The following is a 24,547-nucleotide window of genomic DNA, read 5'->3' on the forward strand; positions in this document are numbered from 1 at the left end:
TCCTCGTCAACACTCTCACCTGTGTTAATGAGAGAATCACTGACATGATGGCAGCTGGTCCTTTTGTGGCAGGGCTGAAATGCACAAAAGGACCAGCCCATTTTTGGGGGGAATTAAGTTCAGTTTCATGGCAAAGAGGGACTTTGCAATTAATTGCAATTCATCTGATCACTCTTCATAACATTCTGGAGTATATGCAAATTGCCATCATATAAACTGAGGCAGCAGACTTTGTGAAAAGTAATATTTGTGTCATTCTCAACTTTTGACCAGGACTGTACATGTGCTGGCAGTCAGTCAATTTCATTTAAAAAGTGAACCCAGACCTTTCTCTGTCCAGTTTAAACTGAAATTGTCCAACATGAACTCCACTAGCTAGCTAGCTAGCTCAGCTGGTTGCTAGCTTGGTTAGCTAGCTAGCTAGTTAAAACATGGTTGGCAAATAAACAATTACCAAACGTTTGGATAAACAAATCATTTTTGAACCAATGATGTGATGCATGACAGGATTGGCTGTTGCATGCAATTGCAACTGCGTTTGAATTGCTTCATATAGCCACAAAGTTGCTTGAGATGTCACTTGCAACTTGCATCTGTACCACAACCGTGATCCTCTGTAGCTCAATTGGTAGAGCATGGCGCTTGTAACGCCAGGGTAGTGGGTTCGATCCCCGGGACCACCCATACGTAAAATTGTATGCACACATGACTGTAAGTCGCTTTGGATAAAAGCGTCTGCTAAATGGCATATTATTATATTATAAATGGAGTCCAAATTGCTTCGTGTGGCACAGGCTTTACAGTCCTTCACAGATGGAGAAACTACTTCTAACAGAATCATTGATACTGAAAGATATTCTTCAGACAATCAAAATATTGGCTGATTGAGAAACATCTTTGTTTGGTTTTGTCATGTAGTACACTCAAATGAGTGTAAATGGTCAAGTTACCAGGGTAATTGCTTCGTCGTCAACAGGTCCTGCTTTTTTGAAGGGGATGCGACGTCTCTGCATGTCGGAGAAGTACTCCTTAGCCTCCTTCGAAGTGCTGGTACCCATACCTGGACAGTTACAGGTGCTGATGTTTGGCTGAGTTTACACAAGCAGCACACGTCTGATCTTTTTCTCACTAATTGATCTTCTGACCAATCAGATCAGCTCTAAAAAAATTCTGACGTGACAAATCTCCCGAGTGGCGCAGTGGTCTAAGGCACTGCGTCGCAGTGCTAGCTGTGCAACTAGAGATCCTGGTTCGAATCCAGGCTCTGTCGTAGCCGGCGGCGGGCAATTGGTAGGGGAGGGAATGGCTGGCAGGGATGTAGCTCAGTTGATAGAGCATGGCGTTTGCAACGCCAGGGTTATGGGTTCGATTCCCACAGGGGGTATGAAAAAAAATAATGTATGCACTAACTGTAAGTCGCTCTGGATAAGAGCGTCTGCTAAATGACTAAAATGTAAATCTGATGCGATTGGTCATAAGACTAAAGGGTCAGAATTGGGCTGCATGTGCAGAAGCGTATCTAAATATATGTGGTTTATTGTAAAATACCACCTTCAAAAGGAGCAGGTATGTGAAAGATATGACGTGGCTGCTTACATGTTCAGCTTCACTACCACAGGGGACAAACCTTTGTAGTATTTTGTTTTCCAAGATTTGATGTTGGGCTGCTTGTCCTTCCACTCGTTGAACTCTGGGATGCTGTAAAAGGGCAGCTCATGCTTCTTGTTGGTGGCCTGGAAGAATTCAAATTGAGTATAGAGTTTTAATTGTTACTGCTTAGGTGAGTGTCAAATCAAATGGACTTTTGAATCTTTGTCATCCTTCTAAATATTACCTAATATCTCTACATTTGCAATAACCTCAAAATGCTTGCTACTGTAAAACTGTGTTTATTACATTAACAATATATCACCAACAGATGACACTGGTGTTACATGTAAAGACTAGTTCAGGATACTGTACATGGAAAGCTTCTACATTGTTGTTGTCTTAGTTCTAGTTCAACCTAAGAGTTGACATGGCTGTATTAAATATAGCTGTATTCAAATGAGATTTTTCACTACAGGGAGTTGCCTTGAAGTATCAGTGCACAAAACAGCAACCATTAGTCTGTCAGACTGTACCATGTTCCTTGATGATGGGGATGGGGATGATGAACAGCGAAGGCCAGTTGTGGTGGATGAATTTGATGAGCAACCCCTTGATGTGGGAGCCGTCCAGGACCTGTCCAGTCAGACAACCAAACAGGAGAGATCAATGATGTGAGCAATTGTCGGTGAAACAGCTAGTCTACTCTGGACTCTGACTACAGTATTATGGCTACGTCTACACAGGCAGACAAACAGTTTTTTCCCTGCTAATTGGTCTTTTGACCAATCAGATCAGCTCTGAAAAATATCTGACGTGATTGATCAAAAGACCAATTGGTGGAAAAAAGATCAGAATTGAGCTGCCTGTGTAATCGCAGCCTTTGATGAAAAGTCTGATTTTTATTCTAGAATAGAGCTGCTTTACTGGCTAGGTGGAAAATATTGTCTCAATCAATAGGAGTTCATGGCTAAATCAAGGTTACATTTTAAAAGAAATTCAAATGTTCTACACAAATGAGTTTACAGACAAAGCTCTAAATTCCAGTGAGAATTTTCCATTAGACAGTGCAGACCTCATCGGTCATGATCATGAGTTTGCCGTAGCGCAGAGACTTGAGGGACTCTGGGTCGCTGTAGTTCTTCCTGTACTGCAGCCCCAGGATCTTGATGATGTTATTGATCTCAGCATTCTCCATGATCTGATACAGGGGACAGACAGGGATCAAACCATTAACATCTAGTCCAATAGTGAACGACCACAGCAAATGCCAAACTTTCTAGAGGGGAGGGCCCTTTGTAAAACATACGGTATGGTGAGGATTGATTCAACACAGAACAACATTTCCCCACAGGGATAATAAAGTCATTATCAATTGTATTCTCATCAGAGCATTATATAACAATATACAGTACATAACTATGTCTATGATGCTAACCAATTTTCCCTTTAATACAGTTAATACAATAGTCTTAGTAATGTATTGTTTAGGCCTATGTTCTCACCTGCTTGTGCGAGGCCTCCCGCACGTTGAGCATTTTCCCCTTGAGAGGGAAGACTCCGTAGCGATCCCTGCCCACCACACCCAGACCAGACACGGCCAGCGTCTTGGCCGAATCTCCCTCAGTCAGGATGAGAGTGCAGCCATTGGAGTTCTTACCACCTGGTCATAACAACATGACAACTTAGTCATCATTATTCATATGAAGTCATTACTAAGTGCAAAACTTTACCGATTAACAAGTTGATTTATGGTTTCAGTTTTAGACAACTAAGGGGAAGAGTATAAGTAACTAAAAGTGAACTGTAAGGGAGAACCTCTTGAAGATAAATAATGTTCTGCCTTACTGACCAGACATATGACTTAATCAGATTTACCTGCGTCATTGGCGTCATCCATCTTTGGCACGCCCTTGATCTTGGTGTGCTTGATGGCAGAGCACTTCTTGTTGAGCTGCGTCTGGGCCTTGAACTTCACCCAGTTCATGATGCTCTCCACTATCCCACAGGAGTTGGCCTGGGTGACAAAAATAAACCATTTACGAAATGGTTCCAAGCGTATGAGATTTTGTATGAGTGGCCCTGGACATTCTATGGAGAGAATGAACTATGAACTTTGGGTAAGGCTTATTTTACCTGTTTGATAAACTTGTCACAGAGGGGGCAGGTGGAACCGAAGCTCTTCTGCTGCAGGGTCATGTTCTCCTTGGTCTGGGAGTCGAAGGTGGGGTTCTCGATCAGGCAGTTGACAAACAGCCACATGTGGTTCTTCACCTGGGGAGAGTTGGACAAAGTACAAACCTATTAAATGTCCACGTTACGAAGAATTCATGGACAATAAGGTTTTATCTTATTATCTCTGATGAAGGAATATGGCTCATATGACGTTTTTAATATGCCTATGTAGATGCTGGCAAAATACCCATCTCCCTGCACGTTTTATAGACCAAAACAAGTGCAGATTAGGAGCAGCTCGCGGAGAGGTATGTAGCCTGTGTCCTCAACTTGCAGCGGGCAGACACGTTTGCTGTCACTCAGCTAGAATGCGCATCGGAGTTTCATATTTTTCCCACTACCCTCGCCCGCTTGTTAGATATTATGCACATTAATAGCTTGCTAGTAAACGTCCTCGCCATTCGATTGATCATAATAGCAGGCTAACAGTAGGCAGCAGCAATCTAAAGGGTCAGACCGAAAAATGCGAGAAGTGATCAGGTGAAATTATGAAGCGAAGTGAGTGGACGGAGGAATAGTCACTATCCAATCAGAGCAACAGGATCAACCTACAGACCGCCCTTCTCTTTATAGACAAGCAAAATAGCCAGTTGACTTATTTAGACCATGTAGCACCTCACACTTGATTGAAAGATGCGTGCTGGCACCTGACTTTGAGGATAATTACAAAAAAAGACTCAGATTATAATCGTATCAGGAAAATAACCCATATCCGTTACGATACTTGTTTTGTCCGACTAGTCGGCACACCCCTAGTTGACAGTATGGTGGGGGTACCTGGAAAGGCTTGACAACCACTCCAGCTTTGTTCTTCTTCTTGACCACCTCGATGAGCTTGGAGGTCACCTGGTCTGCCACGTAGTCAGCATGTCTCCCACCCTGTTGCCAAAAATGGAAAATGACTCAAGTAATAAAACCAAAAGCGGTTGGTAAGCCGTTATCTCTCAAAATCCAAAATGTTATCGTCCAATAAGAGATAAGTTGACATTTGCCATTAGCTTCCAAACCTCAGCTCAATCCCAAACATTACAGTACACACATCACAACAAAACCACAAGCCCCTTAGTCAAATGCCCTGTTACCTTGGTGGTGGCAATGCTGTTGACGAAGCTGACTTGATGGAAGCCCTTCTCACTCATGGTGAGGCACACCTCCCAACGCTCGTTCACCACCTCGTGGACCACGGTGAGGGGAGAGCCCAGCTCGTCCACTTTGTCCTTCAGGTACAGGTCCACATAGTTACGGAAACTTGTCACCTAGAGAGAGAGGGGGTGGAGTTTCTCAGGGACATCACAAGCGTCAATGCTGTAAATCAAACAGACAAACATCTAACATTGCAGTCCAACAGAATTGCAACCGTCAAAAGTATAGATTTGGAGACAGTATTGACATTGTCCTATATTAGCCAAATTAGATGTTCTTGTTAGTGTCTTTTGTTCCAGTAACTTTAGTGCAGAGTATTTCTTAGTCTGGCGATTACTCTTATGGCGCATTTCCAATGACGATTTACCCCAGTTTTTACCCAAAAGGCTCACTTTTGTTTCCGTCTACGCGGGCCAGAACCTGTCTCTCAATGGGCCATGGCTCCAGCGGACCTCTAACTTGGAGCCAAAGCACTGGGTAGTTTTCAGCTGGCATTTACATAACAAATGGCTAACGGTGTACTTTAACACCTCAGAAAGCAACAGTCTTGAATGATGAAGAGGTTGTTGATTCTGATCGACAACTCTTTAGTGTCACACTCCTGATGGAAACACTAGAGCTTACATCAACATAAAACACTGACGACTCCCTGGTGTCGGACTAAGTCTAGATGGAAAAAAAGCACTATTAGATTACTAGTAAGTTAGCCTGCAGTCACGGGTAGCCTCTTCCCATTGAGGAACACGCGGACACCCTTGGTGGTGCCGGCAATGTCGTATGCCCGTCGGGTCATGATGGCCACGGTGTCCTTGTCCAGGGTCTGCATCTTGAACTTGGACTCTCCGGCCCGCCCCATGTTGTCATACCACGTCTGCAGGGGCACAAAGAGCACAGGTAAGATCAAATAGAATAGGGGCTTTGGTAAATGGCTACATCATCACAAGCCTAAGAAAATGTCAAGAAATGGGTGTGTTTTGTATGGTGACATTGGATGACCTGCTTGAATGTCTTCTTTGACTCCTTGCAGGCTGTCTCCACTGTGAACTTGTTGCTGAAGATATTGCAAAGCTTCGCACCATATCCGTTACGTCCGCCTAAAGATTGAGTACAATAACATGTGACGATATACAGGTAAGTGACAAAATAAAAGAAACACCAACATAAAGTGTCTTAATAGGGTGTTGGGCCAGAACAGCTTCAATGCACCTTGGAATAGATTCTACAAGTGTCTGGAACTGTATTGGAGGGATGCGATACCATTATTCCATGAGAAATTCCATGATCTGGTGTTTTGTTGATGGTGGGGGAAAATGCAGTCTCAAGCACCGCTCCAGAATCTCCTATAAGTGTTCAATTGTGTTCAGATCTGGAGACTGACCCCCCCCCCAAATGACCCTAAGTTGATGGGATGTTAATTGCTTAATTAACTCAGGAACCACACCTGCGTGAAAGCGCCTGCTTCAATATACTTTGTTTCCCTCATTTACTCAAGTCTCTCCTTTATTTTGGAAGTCTGATTGCATTAGCCTTACCGGTGACCTTCTTCTGGTCGTCGTCATAGTTACTGGAGGTGAGGAGCTGTCCGATGATGAGCGCTGGCACGTAGACCTTCTCCACCTTGTGCTCCACCACAGGGATGCCTTTCCCATTGTTCCAAACACTGATGGTGTTGTTCTCATAATAAACAGTATGGTATAATACATTTAATATGTGAGAATACTCACACGTCAATGTTGACTTTGATGCAGGTCATGGTTTTATCTCTTTGCTTGTTATCTGCAGCATTTACTGTGGCGAGAAGAACAAATCAGAAAATAGTCACTTCACAATCTTGGAAGGGCTTTTCATATAGTGATGGTTTAACTATACAGTGAGTAAACAATCCGTGAAATGAATAGAATAACATTACACTTGTAATAGTAGCTTACTCACCAAGGATCTCTTCAAATATCTTGTAGAGACACTGGGTCACATCTCGACAGTTAATTCCAACATCCTCATCAAACACCCACAATTGCTGGAGAGGAAAGTGACGGTAAACGTTACTGACAATTCTAACAAACAGGAACCATTAACCATTGGTTGTGTTCTAAAGATAAGCATTTTCTGCCTATATTTTACTCCAGTTTGACACCCCTGTCCCACCATCAAATATGTGTATGCCTCTACAAACAGGGCTGTGGTCGTTTCCAGGGAAAATATTGAGGCAGAGTGGTACGCGTTTGATAAGGTACAATGGCACCAGGCTCCACAGAGCCAATGTAGATGTCTGGACGCAGCAAAACATTTTTTTTAAATATATTTTTCACCTTTATTTAACCAGGTAAGCCAGTTGAGAACAAGTTCTCATTTACAACTGCGACCTGGCCAAGATAAAGCAAAGCAGTGCGATAAAAACAACAACACAGATTTACATATGGGGTAAAACAAAATAAATCAAAAATACAACAGAAAATATATATACAGTGTGCGAATGTTGTAAGTTATGGAGGTAAGGCAATAAATAGGCCATAGTGCAAAATTGTTACAATTTCGTATTAACACTGGAATGATAGATGTGCAAAAGATAATGTGCAAATAGAGATACTGAGGTGCAAATTAGCAAAATGAAAAACAATATGGGGATGAGGTAGTTGGGTGGGCTAATTTCAGAATGGCTGTGTACAGGTGCAGTGATCGGTAAGCTGCTCTGACAACTGATGCTTAAAGTTAGTGAGGGAGATAAGTGTCTCCAGCATCAGAGATTTTTGCAGTTCGTTCCAGTCATTGGCAGCAGAGAACTGGAAGGAATGGCGGCCAAAGGAGGTGTTGGCTTTGGGGATGATCAGTGAGATAAACCTGCTGGAGCGCAGTCTAAAGGTGGGTGTTGCTATGGTGACCAGTGAGCTAAGATAAGACAGGGATTTGTCTAGCAGTGATTTATAGATGACCTGGAGCCAGTGGGTTTGGCAACGAATATGTAGTGAGGGCCAGCCAACAAGGGCGTACAGGTCACAATGGTGGGTAGTATATTAGGCTTTGGTGACAAAACGGATGGCACTGTGATAGACTACATCCAATTTGCTGAGTAGAGTGTTGGAGGCTATTTTGTAATTAACAGTCAAGGATTGGTAGGATAGTCAGTTTTATGAGGGCATGTTTGGCAGCATGAGTGAAGGAGGCTTTGTTGTGAAATAGGAAGCCGATTCTAGATCTAACTTTTGATTAGAGATGCTTAATGTAAGTCTGGAAGGAGTGTTTACAGTCTAACCAGACACCTAGGTATTTGTAGTTGTCCACATACTCTAGGTCAGACCCGCCGAGAGTAGTGATTCTAGTCGGGTGGGCGGGTGCAAGCAGCGTTCGGTTGAAGAGCATGCATTTAGTTTTACTAGTGTTTAAGAGCAGTTGGAGGCTATGGAAGGAGTGTTGTATGGCGTTGAAGCTTGTTTGGAGGTTTGTTAACACAGTGTCCATTGAAGGGCCAGATGTATACAAAATGGTGTCGTCCGCATAGAGGTGGATCCGAGCATCACCAGCAGCAAGAGCGACATCATTGATATACACAGAGAATAGAGTCGGCCCAAGAATTGAACCCTGTGGCACCCCCATAGAGACTGCCAGAGGTCCAGACAACAGGCCCTCCGATTTGACACATTGAACTCTATCTGAGAAGTAGTTGGTGAACCAGGCGAGGCAGTCATTTGAGAAACCAAGGCTATTTAGTCTGCCAATAAGAATGCTGTGGTTGACAGAGTCGAAAGCCTTGGCCAGGTCGATGAAGACAGCTGCGCAGTACTGTCTTTTATCGATCGCGGTTATAATATCGTTTAGGACCTTGAGCGTGGCTGAGGTGCACCCATGACCAGCTCGGAAACCGGATTGCATAGCGAAGAAGGTACGGCGGGATTCGAAATGGTCGGTGATCTGTTTGTTAACTTGGCTTTCAAATACTTTCGAAAGGCAGAGCAGGATGGATATAGGTCTGTAACAGTTTGGATCTAGAGTGTCACCCCCTTTGAATGTGCTCCAGTGTCACGCCCTGACTCAAGGGACTTGTATTTGTTGAGTCAGGGTGTGTATTTTCTGTGTTGGGTTTATTCGTGTAAATAAACATGTATGCTTATCACGCTGCGCCTTGGTCCGTCTCGTCCGTAAACGATCGTGACAGAAGATCCCACCAATCCTGGATCAAGCAGCGTGACGAGGAGAGAGGATGGACTTGGGAGGAGATGAGAGAGTCTGGCAAGAGGGATAGAGGCCATGATCACGGGGGAGAGACAAGCCCCAAACATTTTTAGGGGGGGGGCTCACGCCGTGGACGACGAGGCAGCAGGAGGCCGCCGGTTCAGCCGTTTAGCAGAGGAGGCCGCCAGATTAAGGGGGTCATTGGTTTAGGGGGAGCAGAAGGAAAGTGTAGAGGCACGGCGAGAGGAGCTGGTTAGGCAGCAGAAGGAGCGGGGGTTAATGAAGGAACCCAGTCCCGCTCCTCGCACCAATCGAGTGGTGCGTGTCGCCAGTCTGGTCCGGCCCGTTCCTAATTCCCGCACTAAGCCAGTGGTGGGTGTTCCCAGTATGGTTCGGCCCGTTCCTGCTCCTCGCATCAAGCCAGTAGTGCGCATCGCCAGCCCGGTCCGGCCTGTTCCTGTTCCTCGCACCAAGTCAGTGGTGCGCTTCGCCAGCCCGGCCCGGCCTGTTCCTGCCCCGTGCACCAAGCCAGTGGTACACGTCGCCAGCCCGGTCCGACCTGTTCCTGTCCCTCGCACCAAGCCAGTGGTGCGCGTCGTCAGCCCAGTCCGGCCCGTTCCTGCTCCCCGCTCCAGGCCAGTGGTGCGCGTCGCCAGTCCGGTACGGCCCGTTCCTGCTCCCCGCACCAAGCCAGTGGTGCGCGTCGTCAGCCCAGTCCGGCCCGTTCCTGCTCCCCGCACCAAGCCAGGGGTGCGCGTCGTCAGCCCAGTCCGGCCCGTTCCTGCTCCCCGCACCAAGCCAGTGGTGCGTGTGTCCAGTCCGGCACGGCCCGTGCCTGTTCCACCAGTGCCTGGTCCGGCACCGGTCAGCTGCTCCACTCCGGAGCCAGAGCAATCCGCTCCACCGGGGTCCAGTCCAGCTCCGGTCAGCGGTTCCACTCCGGAGCCAGAGCAGTCCGCTCCACCGGTGCCTGATCCAGTTCCGGTCAGCGGCTCCACCCCGGAGCCAGAGCAGTTCGATCCACCGTCGTCGGGTCCAGCTCCAGTCAGTGGTTCCAGTCCAGACCCAGACGTCAGCCCCTCTCCAGGTTCGGGGTCTCCCACACCAGGGTCCAGACAGGGCGTGGTACTTCGTGGGAGGAAGGAGAGAGGAAGCAGCGCGCCAAGGTCCAGACCAGACCAGGGGCGCAACGGGGAGGTGGAGAGTAAGTGGTGGTCACACCCGGAGCCGGATCCGCCTCCGAGGCGGAATGCCCACCCGGCCCCTACCCTGTTAGGTTTATGTGGCGCGGTCGGAGTCCGCACCTTTGGGGGGGGGGTACTGTCACGCCCTGACTCAAGGGACTTGTATTTGTTGAGTCAGGGTGTGTATTTTCTGTGTTGGGTTTATTCGTGTAAATAAACATGTATGCTTATCACGCTGCGCCTTGGTCCGTCTCGTCCGTAAATGATCGTGACATCCAGCTGGGTCTTCTTCTGGTAGATCCTCTCCACTGAGAGGCAGTCAGGGTTCTTCATGGTCTTCTCCACCGTCTTGTTCTCAAACAAGCTCTGTGTGAAATCAATGGGGGAAAAGTGTGTTGTTTAGCTGGTTACCGTTGATGGACCAGACTGTTCTGCATCAGGTCAAAATATGCAATAGACGGGTTGGTTGTTTAGCAACAAAACCGATGCGTGCGCAACTATGGGGCAAAACAGACAGGGTTGGCTTAGATTGTTGACAACATGTAAACTATATAGTGTCTTCAAATGTTTACTTGATAACAAATACATTTGCACAATGAGCAGTTGCCTCAAATAAACTCAGCAAAAAAAGAAACGTCCGCTCACTGTCAACTGGGTTTATTTTTAGCAAACTTAACATGTGTAAATATTTGTATGAACATAACAAGATTCAACAACTGAGACATAAACTGAACAAGTTCCACAGACATGTGACTAACAGAAATGGAATAATGTGTCCCTGAACAAAGGGGAGGTCAAAATCTAAAGTAACAGTCAGTATCTGGTGTGGCCACCAGCTGCATTAAGTACTGCAGTGCATCTCCTCCTCATGGACTGCACCAGATTTGCCAGTTCTTGCTGTGAGATGTTACCCCACTCTTCCACCAAGGCACCTGCAAGTTCCCGGACATTTCTGGGGGGAATGGCCCTAGCCCTCACACTCCGATCCAACAGGTCCCAGATGTGCTCAATGGGATTGAGATCCGGGCTCTTCGCTGGCCATGGCAGAACACTGACATTCCTGTCTTGCAGGAAATCACACACAGAACGAGCAGTATGGCTGGTGGCATTGTCATGTCAGGATGAGTCTGCAGGAAGGGTACCACATGAGGGAGGAGGATGTCTTCCCTGTAACGCACAGCGTTGAGATTGCCTGCAATGACAACAAGCTCAGTCCAATGATGCTGTGACACACCGCCCCAGACCATGACGGGTCCTCCACCTCCAAATCGATCCCGCTCCAGGGTACAGGCCTAATGCTCATTCCTTCGACGATAAGCGCGAATCCGACCATCACCTCTGGACTCGTCAGTGAAGAGCACTTTTTGCCAGTCCTGTCTGGTCCAGCGACGGTGGGTTTGTACCCATAGGCAACGTTGTTGCCGGTGATGTCTGGTGAGGACCTGCCTTACAACAGGCCTACAAGCCCTCAGTCCAGCCTCTCTCAGCCTATTGCGGACAGTCTGAGCACTGATGGAGGGATTGTGCGTTCCTGGTGTAACTCGGGCAGTTGTGGTCCTCTGTAGCTCAATTGGTAGAGCATGGTGCTTGTAACGCCAGGGTAGTTGGTTCGATCCCCGGGACCACCCATATGTAAAAATGTATGCGCACATGACTGTAAGTCGCTTTGGATAAAAGCGTCTGCTAAATGGCATATTGTTGCTGCCATCCTGTACCTGCAGTAGGAAGTCCGGGGGTTCAGGTAGCTGCCTAGTGGTGGCTATTCAGCAGCCTGATGGTCTGGGGGTTTTCTTGATGTTGTTAGGAAACTCATCTTGTGAGAAGTAAGCTGCATAAGTATATATGATGATAACCATTGAAAATCAGATGAGATGACTAGCCAGCTAGCCAAGTGACCTAACTTTACTGTACTTTACTGTCATAGTTAACTACCAATTGGCAGCTAAATAAATCAATCTTATTTGTCATGTGCTTAGTAAACAGCTGTAGACTAAGCTAACGTAGTAGGCGTAAAATAAGCGCTTGAAATAGGTGTAGACTAAGAGTGAAATGCTTAACGTTACTTACGTGCCATTTTCCAACAATGCAGAGTTAAAGAATGTACTGTTAGTCAACTAAATACGTTATTGTAACACACACCGCAGTGAAATGTTGTTTCACATGGTCAGTTAGCTGTATAACTAACATTTGTTTGTCAATGTGTTTAAAAAAAACATCAGAAAAGCCATGGAAAGATTAAAATGGACAGAAATTACCTTAATGTAAAATGCATCGTGTTTATTAATACAATAGTTTAGCTAAGTGCAGGTGCTGGTTAAGTAGATATATTTTGAAGGTGAGGAGGCGTAGTCCCTGGCGGCGTAGTGTGTTACTGATGGTAGACTTTGTTACTTTGGTCCCAGCTCTCTGCAGGTCATTCACTAGGTACCCCCGTGTGGTTCTGGGATTTTTGCTCACCGTTCTTGTGATCATTTTGACCCCACGGGGTGAGATCTTGCGTGGAGCCCCAGATCGAGGGAGATTATCAGTGGTCTTGTATGTCTTCCATTTCCTAATAATTGCTCCCACAGTTGATTTCTTCAAACCAAGCTGCTTACCTATTGCAGATTCAGTCTTCCCAGCCTGGTGCAGGTCTACAATTTTGTTTCTGGTGTCCTTTGACAGCTCTTTGGTCTTGGCCATAGTGGAGTTTGGAGTGTGGCTGTTTGAGGTTGTGGACAGGTGTCTTTTATACAGATAACAAGTTCAAACAGGTGCCGTTAATACAGGTAACGAGTGGAGAACAGAGGAGCCTCTTAAAGAAAAAGTTACAGGTCTGTGAAAGCCAGAAATCTTACTTGTTTGTAGGTGACCAAATACTTATTTTCATGCACCATAAATTGCAAATTAATTCATTAAAAATCCTACAATGTGATTTTCTGGATTCTCAGATTCTGTCTGTCACAGTTGACGTGTACCTATGATGAAAAATGACAGGCCTCTCTCATCTTTTAAGTGGGAGAACTTGCACAATTGGGGCTCTATTTTCCAGTGTATGTATTCCTTTGCTATGAAGTAAATAATCTGCTGCAACCTTCGAAGTCACATAATTAGATTGCACACAGGTGGACATTTAACAAGTTTAACATGATCTGTCACATGATCTAATACACCTGTTCTGAAAGGCCCCAGAGTCTACAACACCACTAAGCAAGGGGCACCAACAAGCAAGCAGCACCATGAAGACCAAGGAGCTCTCCAAACAGGTCAGGGACAACGTTGTGGAGAAGTACAGATCAGGGTTGGGTTATAAAAAAATATTCAGAAACTTTGAACATCCCACAGAGCACCATTAAATCCATTATAAAAAAATTGAAAGAATATGGCACCGCAAAAAACCTGCCAAGAGAGGGCCGCCCACCAAAACTCACGGACCAGGCAAGGAGGGCATTAATCAGAGAGGCAACAAAGAGACCAAAGATAACCCTGAAGGAGCTGCAAAGCTCCACAGCGGAGATTGGAGTGTCTGTCCATAGGACCACTTTAAGCCATACACTCCAAAGAGCTGGGCTTTACGGAAGAGTGGCCAGAAAAAAAGCCATTGCTTAAAGAAAGAATTAAGCAAACACGTTTGGTGTTCACCAAAAGGCATGTGGGAGACTCCCCAAACATATGGAAGAAGGTACTCAGGTCAGATGAGACTAAAATCGAGCTTTTTGGCCATCAAGGAAAACGCTATGTCTGGCGCAAACCCAACACCTCTCATCACCCCGAGAACACCATCCCCACAGTGAAGCATGGTGGTGGCAGCATCATGCTGTGGGGATGTTTTTCATAATATTTTGCATCTTCAAAGTGGTAGACATGTTGTGTAAATCAAATGATACAAACCCCCCAAAAATCAATTTTAATTCCAGGTTGTAAGGCAACAAAATAGGAAAAATGCCAAGGGGGGTGAATATTTTTGCAAGCCACTGTAGGCTGTCTCATCATCATCGGTGATCAGGCCTACCACCGTTGTGTAATAGGCAAACCCGCAAAAAAATGATGGTGTTGGAGTCATGCACGGCCACGCAGTCGTGGGTGAACAGGGAGTACAGGAGGGGACTAAGCACGCACCCCTGAGGGGTCCCTGTGTTGAGGGTCAGCGTGGTGGTTGTTGTTATTGTTGCCTACCCACCTGGCCCGACAGGAAGTCCAGGATCAAGTTGCAGAGGGAGATGTTTAGTCCCAGGGTCCTTAGCTTAGTGATGAGCTTGGAGGGCACTATGGTGTTGAATGCTGAGCTGTAGTCAATGAACAGCATTCTCACGTAGGTGTTCCTTTTGTCCGGTGGGAAAAGGCAGTGTGGAGTGCAATAGCGATTGCGTCATCTGTGGATCTGTTGGGGTGGTATGCGAATTGGAGTGGGTCCTGGATGTCTGGAATGATGGTGTTGATGTGAGCCATGACCAGGTTACCTTGGTGTTCTTGGGCACGGGGCTATGGTGGTCTGTTTGAAACATGTAGGTATTACAGACTGGGTCAGGGAGAGGTTCAAAATGTCAGTGAAGACACTTGCCAGCTGGTCAGCCATGCTCTGAGTACGCGTCCTGGTAATCCATCTGGCCCTGCGGCCTTGTGAATGTTAACCTGTTTAAAGGTCTTACTCACATCGGCTACGGAGAGCATAGTCGTCCGGAACAGCTGGTGCTTTCACGCATGGTTCAGTGTTGCTAGCCTCAAAGTGAGCATAGAGGGCATTTAGCATGTCTGGTAGGTTTGCGTCACCGTTGCAGCTCGGAACTGGGTTTCCCTTTGTAATCCATGATAGTTTGCAAGCTCTGCCACATCTGACAAGTGTCAGAGCCGGTGTAGTAGGATTCGATCTTAATCCTGTATTGACGTATTTTACAACCTCAGTCACTCTTTAGATGATACCCCATACTGAAACCAGCCAGGTCACTGTAAATCCATTAGCCATTGAAGCCAACTGTTGTCCCACTATGTAAACATCACACGAGTGCTAAGACTGTATATAAACAAGGCCACAATATAGAAGTGAAATCAGACGGTTCTTTGGAGTTGATTTTTGACCCGTTCCAATTTTTTCCCTCCGCTCCTGTTGACAGATGATGTCTGAGGCTTTGAGATGTGAAGAGAAGTTAGACAGTCAGTCAAATCCCCATCTCTACATGCCCTTCACAAACTATCAGACACCACGACTTGATTCACAAATCCCTCCGGCCGGGTCTCCATGCATTTCCTGCAGGGGTCAATTCAAATTGAAGGCAGTCAGGAAGTGATTTAACAGAAAAATTCTGAAATGTATTTTTTTTTTTTATAAATGTAATTTCAGTTTACTTCCTGAATTGACTGCCTTCAATTCGAATTGACCCCAACCCTGATTGCCTGTGCCTTTCAGGTCATATCTGACTAACTGCAGAAGTTTGAATAACTTTTTCGTAAGCTTGTCATATACATAGCACACTGATAATTTCCCTTGTGATGAAGGAATCATCCTCAACCATCTAGGAACAAGGTCAGTCTAACCAATAGAAATATAATTACTAGAACGGGTAAAGCTCCTGAGAATATACCATGGCTGACATGGTATTTTCAGTGTAATTATATTTCTATGGCCTATGCATTTTAATATTTGGAAAAAGACCCAACTCCTCAATGGGGAATTCCTATAACAACTGTAATATATCACAAAGGAAACTATTTATAACTATGTCAGAGTTTCACAGTGAGGTGCATTGTGTAACCGCATTGTAGTCTTTGATTCGAGCGAACCTCACAGATATGCTGACCTGCAGTAACTTTATTCCCCGATGTGGTGGGGGAGGAATTCCTTTTATATACAGTCGTGGTCAAAAGTTTTGAGAATGACACAAGTATTGGTCTTCACAAAGTTCGCTGCTTCAGTGTTATGAGATATTTTTGTCAGATGTTACTATGGTATACTGAAGTATAATTACAAGCATTCCATAATTGTCAAAGGCTTTTATTGACAATTACATTAAGTTTATGCAAAGAGTCAATATTTGCAGTGTTGACCATTCTTTTTCAAGACCTCTGCAATCCGCCCTGGCATGCTGTCAATTAACTTCTGGGCCACATCCTGACTGATGGCAGCCCATTCTTGCATAATCAATGCTTGGAGTTTGTCAGAATTTGTGGGGTTTTGTTTGTCCATCCGCCTCTTGAGGATCGACCACAAGTTCTCAATGGGATTAAGGTCTGGGGAGTTTCCTGGCCATGGACCCAAAATGTTGATGTTTTGTTCCCTGAGTCACTTAGTTATCACTTTTGCCTTATGGCAAGGTGCTCCATCATGCTGGAAAAGGCATTGGTCGTCACCAAACTGTTCTTGGATGGTTGGGAGAAGTTGCTCTCGGAGGATGTTTTGGTACCATTATTTATTAATGGCTGTGTTCTTAGGCAAAATTGTGAGTGAGCCCACTCCCTTGGCTGAGAAGCAACCCCACACATGAATGGTCTCAGGATGCTTTACTGTTGGCATGACACAGGACTGATGGTAGCGCTCACCTTGTCTTCTCCGGACAAGGTGTTTTCCGGATACCCCAAACAATCGGAAAGGGGATTCATCAGAGAAAATGACTTTACCCCAGTCCTCAGCAGTCCAATCCATGTACCTTTTGCAGAAAATCAGTCTGTCCCTGATGTTTTTCCTGGGGAGAAGTGGCTTCTTTGCTGCCCTTCTTGACACCAGGCTGTATTTGCCTCACTGTGTGTGCAGATGCACTCACACCTGCCTGCTGCCATTCCTGAGCAAGCTCTGCACTGGTGGTGCCCCGATCCCGCAGCTGAATCAACTTTAGGAGACAGTCCTGGCGCTTGCTGGACTTTCTTGGGCGCCCTGACGCCTTCTTCACAACAATTGAACTTTCTCTCCTTGTAGTTCTTGATGATCCGATAAATGGATGATTTAGGTGCAATCTTACTAGCAGCAATATCCTTGCCTGTGAAGCCCTTTTTGTGCAAAGCAATGATGGTGGCACCACCCTCCTTTTAAAGCTTCCAGTCTGTTATTCTAACTCAATCAGCATGACAGAGTGATCTCCAGCCTTGTCCTCGTCAACACTCACCTGTGTTAACGAGAGAATCACTGACATGATGGCAGCTGGTCCTTTTGTGGCAGGGCTGAAATGCAGTGCAAATGTTTTTTGGGGATTAAGTTCATTTTCATGGCAAAGAGGGACTTTGCAATTAATTGCAATTCATCTGATCACTCTTCATGACATTCTGGAGTATATGCAAATTGCCATCATCAAAACTGAGGCAGCAGACTTTGTGAAAATTAGTATTTGTCTCATTCTCAAAACTTTTGACCACGACTGTACTTGTGAAAAAGCCAGGGAAATAAATAAATAAGTTGTGAGTAATGTCATATTCACAAAGACATGGAATGGCTTTGATCTTGGAATGAGCTGGGAGCAGTAAGGAGACAGAGTGAGGGAGAGACAGTGAGAGAGAGAAAGAGAGAGAGCCAGAGGGAGCGAAGTCTAGCTCCTCTGATCATGGCACAACGTTCCCCTGCCTCCCGGGGATTTTCTAACACATACAGTATGCACCTCAGCTGAGTTCACACTAAGCAGCACTGCAGCACAACCATGGCTGATTAGTAAGTTGTATGCACCCTCTGTGTCCATGTTGATGGGAGCGATCCAGGCTACTCTTCCTCCTTAGGGGCTCAGCTGATTGGATCGGAGCGCTTGGAGTGTAGTCTGTGTAGTATTAACAACGTAGTTTCAGATAATTTCGTATTATTCTGTACTTAATCAGAGACACATTTAGTGTGATATCTTAAATTTCGTATGGTATGTATTATTATTATTATTATTATTTTTTGGGTGGGGGTAGATCAGCTAAATATTGCAGATAGATTGTAACTTCTATCAATGTAATTGTCTGCATCACATCCAGTCCCCTATGTTTTTTATATATATATACTCCCCTTTATTACTTTTCAACCCCGCCATCCTTTCCCTACTTGGGGTAAATTAGTGAACAACAATGCCCAGGCCTCTACTTCCAGCCTATACTTACTATCTACACCTTATGGACACAGTCAATTTTACAATAATTATATTTTATTTGTTTTTGCTCCTGAACTTCTTCTACTCTCAACCTCTCCGATCCATCCGGTTTGCTTCTATATTCCATATGTTTCTAACTGCTCTTTCCCAAAAGCGTATGGTATGTATTAATTTGTGGATGTCCATCCTCCATTTGGTAATACAATTTGTAAGATATGTTACGAATTGCAATTTGTACAATATGTTAAGAATTTGCAAATGTACAATATGTTACAAATTTGCATAACGTATGATATGTTACGAATTCCAATTTGTTGTGATTAACGTTAGCTAGGTGGCTAGGTTGCTAACGCTAACGTTAGCTAGCTGGTTAATGCTAACTACGTTAGGGGTTAAGGTTAGGGTTAAGGTTAGGGTTAGGAGTTAGGTTAAAGGGTTAAGGTTAGGGTTAGGGGAAGGGTTAGCTAAAAGGGTTAAGGTTAGGGGTAGGGGAAGGGTTAGCTAACATGCTAAGTTATTGCAAAGCAGTTAAAAAGTAGTAAGTAGTTGCAAAGTTGTTAGTTAGCTAAAATGATAACGTTTTTCGTGATGAGATTCGAACACGCAACCTTTGGGTTGCTAGACGTTCTCGTTAAATGCCTACCCATCCACCCCGACCCCCCACCCACCATTAATTTTTGCCTTAAAGGGATACTGCAGAATTTTGAAAATGAGGCCCTTTATCTACTTCCCCAGAGTCAGATGAACTCATGGACCATTTTTATGTCTGTGTACAGTTTGAAGGAAGTTGCTAACATGCTAGTAGATACAGTGCCTTGCAAAAGTATTCATCCCCCTTGGTGTTTTTCCTATTTTGTTGCATTACAACCTGTAATTTAAATGGATTTTATTTGGATTTCATGTAATGGACATACACAAAATAGTCCAAATTGGTGAAGTGAAATGAAAAAAATAACTTGTTTCCAAAAATTCTAAAAGATGAATAACGGAAAAGTGGTGCGTGCATATGTATTCACCCCCTTTGCTATGAAGCCCCTAAATAAGATCTGGTGCAACCAATTACCTACATAAGTCACATAATTATTTAAATAAAGTCCATCTGTGTGCAATCTAAGTGCCACATGATCTGTCACAATATCTCAGTATATATACACCTGTTCTGAAAGGCCCCAGAGTCTGCAACACCACTAAGCAAGGGGCACCACCAAGCAAGTGGCACTATGAAGACCAATGAGCTCTCCAAACAGGTCAGGGACAAAGTTGTGGAGAAGTACAGATCAGGGTTGGGTTATAAAAAAATATCAGAAACTTTGAACATCCCACGGAGCACCATTAAATCCATTATTAAAAAATTTAAAGAATATGGCATCACAACAAACCTGCCAAGAGAGGGCCGCCCACCAAAACTTTCTTTTAAATAAGCAAACATGTTTGGTGTTCGCCAAAAGGCATGTGGGAGACTCCCCAAACATATGGAAGAAGGTACTCTGGTCAGATAAGACTCAAATTGAGCTTTTTGGCCATCAAGGAAAACGTTATGTCTGGCGCAAACCCAACACCTCTCATCACCCCGAGAACACCATCACCATGTTTTTCCATCGGCAGGGACTGGGAAACTGGTCAGAATTAAAGGAATGATGGATGGCACTAAATACAGAGAAATTCTTGAGGGAAACCTGTTTCAGTCTTCCAAAGATTTGAGACTGGGACGGAGGTTCACCTTCTAGCAGGACAATGACCCTAAGCATACTGCTAAAGCAACACTCGATTGGTTTAAGGGGAAATATTTAAATGTCTTGGAATGGCCTAGTCAAAGCCCAGACCTCAATCCAATTGAGAATCTGTGGTATGACTTAAAGAGCTGGAGCAGTTTTGCCTTGAAGAATAGGCAAAAATCCCAATGGCTAGATGTGCCAAGCTTATAGAGACATATCCAAAGAGACTTGCAGCTGTAATTGCTGCAAAAGGCTCTACAAAGTATTGACTTTGGGGGGGTGAATAGTTATGCACGCTCAAGTTTTCTGTGTTTTTGTCTTATTTCTTGTTTGTTTCACAAGAAAAAAATATTTAGCATCTTCAAAGTGGTAGGCATGTTGTGTAAATCAAATGATACAAACCCCCCAAAAATCAATTTTAATTCCAGGTTGTAAGGCAACAAAATATGAAAAAATTCCAAGGGGGGTGAATACTTTCGCAAGCCAGTGTACCCATAAACTTCCAGTCATTGCGCTAATGCTAGTTAGCATTGGCTCACAAAACTACCTCTAACTTCCTTCATACTGAGACATAAAAATGATTGCCAAAATCCTGAAGTATCCCTTCCCCCGCATAAAATAAATTAGCATAACACAAAAGTCCCCATAAAAATCTGTCGGTTTAATCTAGAGATATCCGTTTTTTTGCACTGGATATGTCTCAATCCACCGCATCCGCCTATGTCGCTCTTCCGCATTTGCGGTGAAAGGTGACAGAGCTAGAGCAGCGTTTGTCAGACCATGAGACATCCTGGAAATTGGTCTTCTCACAAAATGTTAGAAAGTGTTCGAATCTCATCACGAAAAACGTTAGCATTTTAGCTAATTAGCAACTTTGCAACTACTTGCTACTTTTTAACTACTTTGCAATTACTTAGCATGTTAACGAATCCTTCCCCTAACGCTAACATCCGAAAGATGAGACTCTCATGAACACGATGGTGTTCTCCTTTTTGCTCTACTACCCCCACAAGCGTCTTGGGACTCGTCTGAAGTCGGTACAGCCGATCTACCAACTTCTGTCTGTAGCCTCCAAACAGTTTGGGCCACAAATATGACCCCTCTGTGAAAAGGTGAGACTCTCGAACACGTAGATATTGGTAGTTTTGCTCTAGGACACCCACAGGCCTCACAAGACTCGTATGAAGTTCCCCCGGTACCAGCTGAAAATATTAATGGAAGTACACTACCGGTCAAAAGTTTGGACACACCTACTCATTCAAGGGTTTTTCTTTATTTTTACTATTTTCTACATTGTGGAATAATAGTGAAGACATCAAAACTATGAAATAACACATATGGGATCATGTAGTATCCAAAAAATTGTTAAACAAATCAAAATATATTTGAGATTTGAGATTTTTCAAATAGCCACCCTTTGCCTTGGTGACAGCTTTGCACACTCTTGGCATTCTCTCAATCAACTTCATGAGGAATGCATTTCAATTAACAGGTGTGCCTTCTTAAAAGTTCATTTGTGGAATTTCTTTCCATCTTAATGCGTTTGAGCCAATCAGTTGTGTTGTGACAAGGTAGGGGGGGTATACAGAATATAGCTCTATTTGGTAAAAGACCAAGTCCATATTATGGCAAGAACATCTCAAATAAGCAAAGAGAAACGACAGTCCATCAATACATTAAGACATGAAGGTCAGTCAATACGGAACATTTAAAGAACTTTGAACGTTTCTTCAAGTGCAGTTGCAAAAAACAATCAAGCGCTATGATGAAACTGTCCTTTGGTCTGGAGTCCAAATTGGAAATGTTTGGTTCCAACCGTCGTGTCTTTGTGAGACATGGTGTGGGTGAACGGATGATTTCTGCATGTGTATTTCTCACCGTAAAGCATGGAGGAGGAGGTGTTATGGTGTAGGGGTGTAGGGGTGCTTTGACACTGTCTGTGATTTATTTAGAATTCAAGGCACACTTAACCAGCATGGCTACCACAGCATTCTGCAGTGATACGCCATCCCATCTGGTTTGGGCTTAGTGGGACTATCATTTGTTTTTCAACAGGACAATGACCCAACACACCTACAGGCTGTGTAAGGGCTATTTTTCCAAGAAGTAGAGTGATGGAGTGCTGCATCAGATGACCTGGCCTCCACAATCCCCCGACCTCAACCATATTGACATGGTTTGGGATGAGACTGCAGAGTGAAGGAAAAGCAGCCAACAAGTGCTCACCATATGTGGGAAAAGCATTCCAGGTGAAGCTGGTTGAGAGAATGGTTACTACATGATTCCATATGTGTTATTTCATAGTTTTGATGTCTTCACTATTATTCTACAATGTAGAAAATATTAAAAATAAAGAAACCCTTGAATGAGTAGGTGTTCTAAAACCTTTGACCGGTAGTGTATATATGGAGACTGTTTAGTGCTAAAAATAAGGTGTTAAATACATGTAAAAAAATATATATATAACTAAACAATATTCCTGATCTTTCTTATCTCTCTCAGATATAGGACAGACACTCCAGGATAAACTTCCTTTAGATTTTTTAGGGTGACTAACTGTTGTTCCATGTAGTCAATCTGTTATGCAATGTGTTTGTATGGGCTAATAGCAGTAAGGCCAAAAATAATTTTTCATCAAATAATTGTTTTATATATTTTTTTTATACTTCAAGGGGTCTTAAAATTCCAAATCAAATAACTAAATGATCCTTGGTATGACCTTCTTAAAACAATTCCATATAGCTTAGACAGGGCTTAGACTCTTATGGGTTAAGTAACATTCTATCTTATATAACCATACCACACTCATTTCGGTATCCCAGATTTACCTTTACTATGTTACATCTAGTCTATGAGACCAGTCTTGTATTAAGTATACTCTGTTAATGCAGAAAGCATCCGCCAATCATCACTGGCCGTTTTAAGTGATCTGACACTACATGGAGAAGGTAAGGCATTTGGCTGACTGGTAGTGCTCTCTCCTCCTCTTCCTTACTGCCTACCAAATGGCACCAATTTCCGTATACACTGAGTGTACAAAACTTTAGGAACAACTTCCTAATATTGAGTTGCACCTCCCCCCTTTGCGCTCAGAACAGCCTCAATTCGTCGGGGCCTGGACTCTACAAGGTGTCAAGCGTTCCACAGGGATGCTGGCCCATGTTAACTCCAATGCTTCCCACAGTTGTGTCAATTGTGTCAGTTGGGACCAGTATGAAAATGTATGCACTCACTAACTGTAATTCGTTCTGGATAAGAGCGTCTGCTAAATGACTAAAATGTAAATGTAAGTTGGCTGGATGCCCTTTGGGTGGTGGACCATTCTTGATACACACGGGAAACTGTTGAGCATGAAAAACCCAGCAGTGTTGACACACTCAAACCGGTGCGCCTGGCACCTACTATCATACCCTGTTCAAAGGCACTTAAATCTTTTGTCTTGCCCATTCACCCTCTGAATGGCAAACATACACAATCCATGTCTCAATTGTCTCAAGGCTTAAAAATCATTCTTTAACCTGCCTCCTCCCCTTCATCTACACTGATTGAAGTGTATTTAACAAGTGACATCAATAAGGGATCATAGCTTTCACCTGGATTCACCTGGTCAGTCTATGTCATGGAAAGAGCATGTTTTGTACACTCAGTGTATAGTGCAGTATACAGGGAATAGGGTTCCATTTGGGACGCCGCCCCTCTCGATGATGAGAAACTAGTCACATGTTCTGCTGTTTCATCTTCATATGCTCGTCATCGTTTATAATCCGATCCTAAATCAAGGAAAAGCTTCATAATCCAGCCTCACTGAGCACAGTCATTATGTGTCCAATACATCACAATAGCATCTTTAGTCTTCCCAGGGGATAAAATACAAATGAATTCCCATGAAGTCTATTCTTGATCTATTTTGCAAACACAAATACATTCAGTCCATTATTCAGTCACACACACATTCTGTCATTAACCTTGATTTGATGGTTTGAGGGGACATTGTGGGGGAGTTAGTTGGGGTGTTTCTATTGATTTATATTCCATTAATGCCTTTTGACTGCTTACTTGGAAGCCACTCTCGGGCCCCAGCCTGTGTCTGTTATCACAGTGTGGTTTTGATTGGACGGCGTCCTTATCGGTTGGCAGCAGGCAGGAAGAGACCCCGACACAGACAAATATCCACAGCATTGTCAGAGGGCAACACAGTACTGAAACAACAACCTGCAGATCAAACATGATTAGTCAATCCCACTTTCTTAAAGGTGCAATCTGCAGTTCAAACGATAACCAAGCAGGCGCCCCACCACTGTTTTGGTAAATAGCTCAGGGATGGGCTGGAGAAATGTAACCACTCTCAAATTCATAGATGGAGCTATGGATGCAAGGACTGCATCCATGAGATCAAAATGATAGTTTGAACCATGTTTTGATACACTGGTTGTTTACAATTACATTGTTTTATAATTATTGTAGTAAAATAAGCTTATATTTTGGTTTATGA

General features: G+C 44.1%; 1 protein-coding gene across 1 annotated transcript; it reads right to left on the bottom strand.

Moving 5' to 3' along the window:
- Nucleotides 1–810: 810 nt before the first annotated feature.
- LOC121546983 (DNA topoisomerase 2-alpha-like) lies at nt 811–24,234 on the bottom strand. Its single transcript, XM_045209927.1, is given in 17 exon segments — nt 811–1,060; nt 1,628–1,721; nt 2,119–2,223; nt 2,663–2,788; nt 3,093–3,250; nt 3,466–3,604; nt 3,724–3,861; nt 4,600–4,701; nt 4,905–5,078; nt 5,684–5,836; nt 5,962–6,059; nt 6,498–6,639; nt 6,686–6,753; nt 6,898–6,982; nt 7,200–7,255; nt 10,592–10,682; nt 24,112–24,234. Coding segments are annotated over 17 exon segments (1,971 nt in total). The 3' UTR covers nt 811–941.
- Between the last annotated feature and the right edge of the window lie 313 nt (nt 24,235–24,547).

Source organism: Coregonus clupeaformis, chromosome 31 (genome assembly GCF_020615455.1).
Source record: "Coregonus clupeaformis isolate EN_2021a chromosome 31, ASM2061545v1, whole genome shotgun sequence".
NCBI lineage: Eukaryota > Metazoa > Chordata > Actinopteri > Salmoniformes > Salmonidae > Coregonus > Coregonus clupeaformis.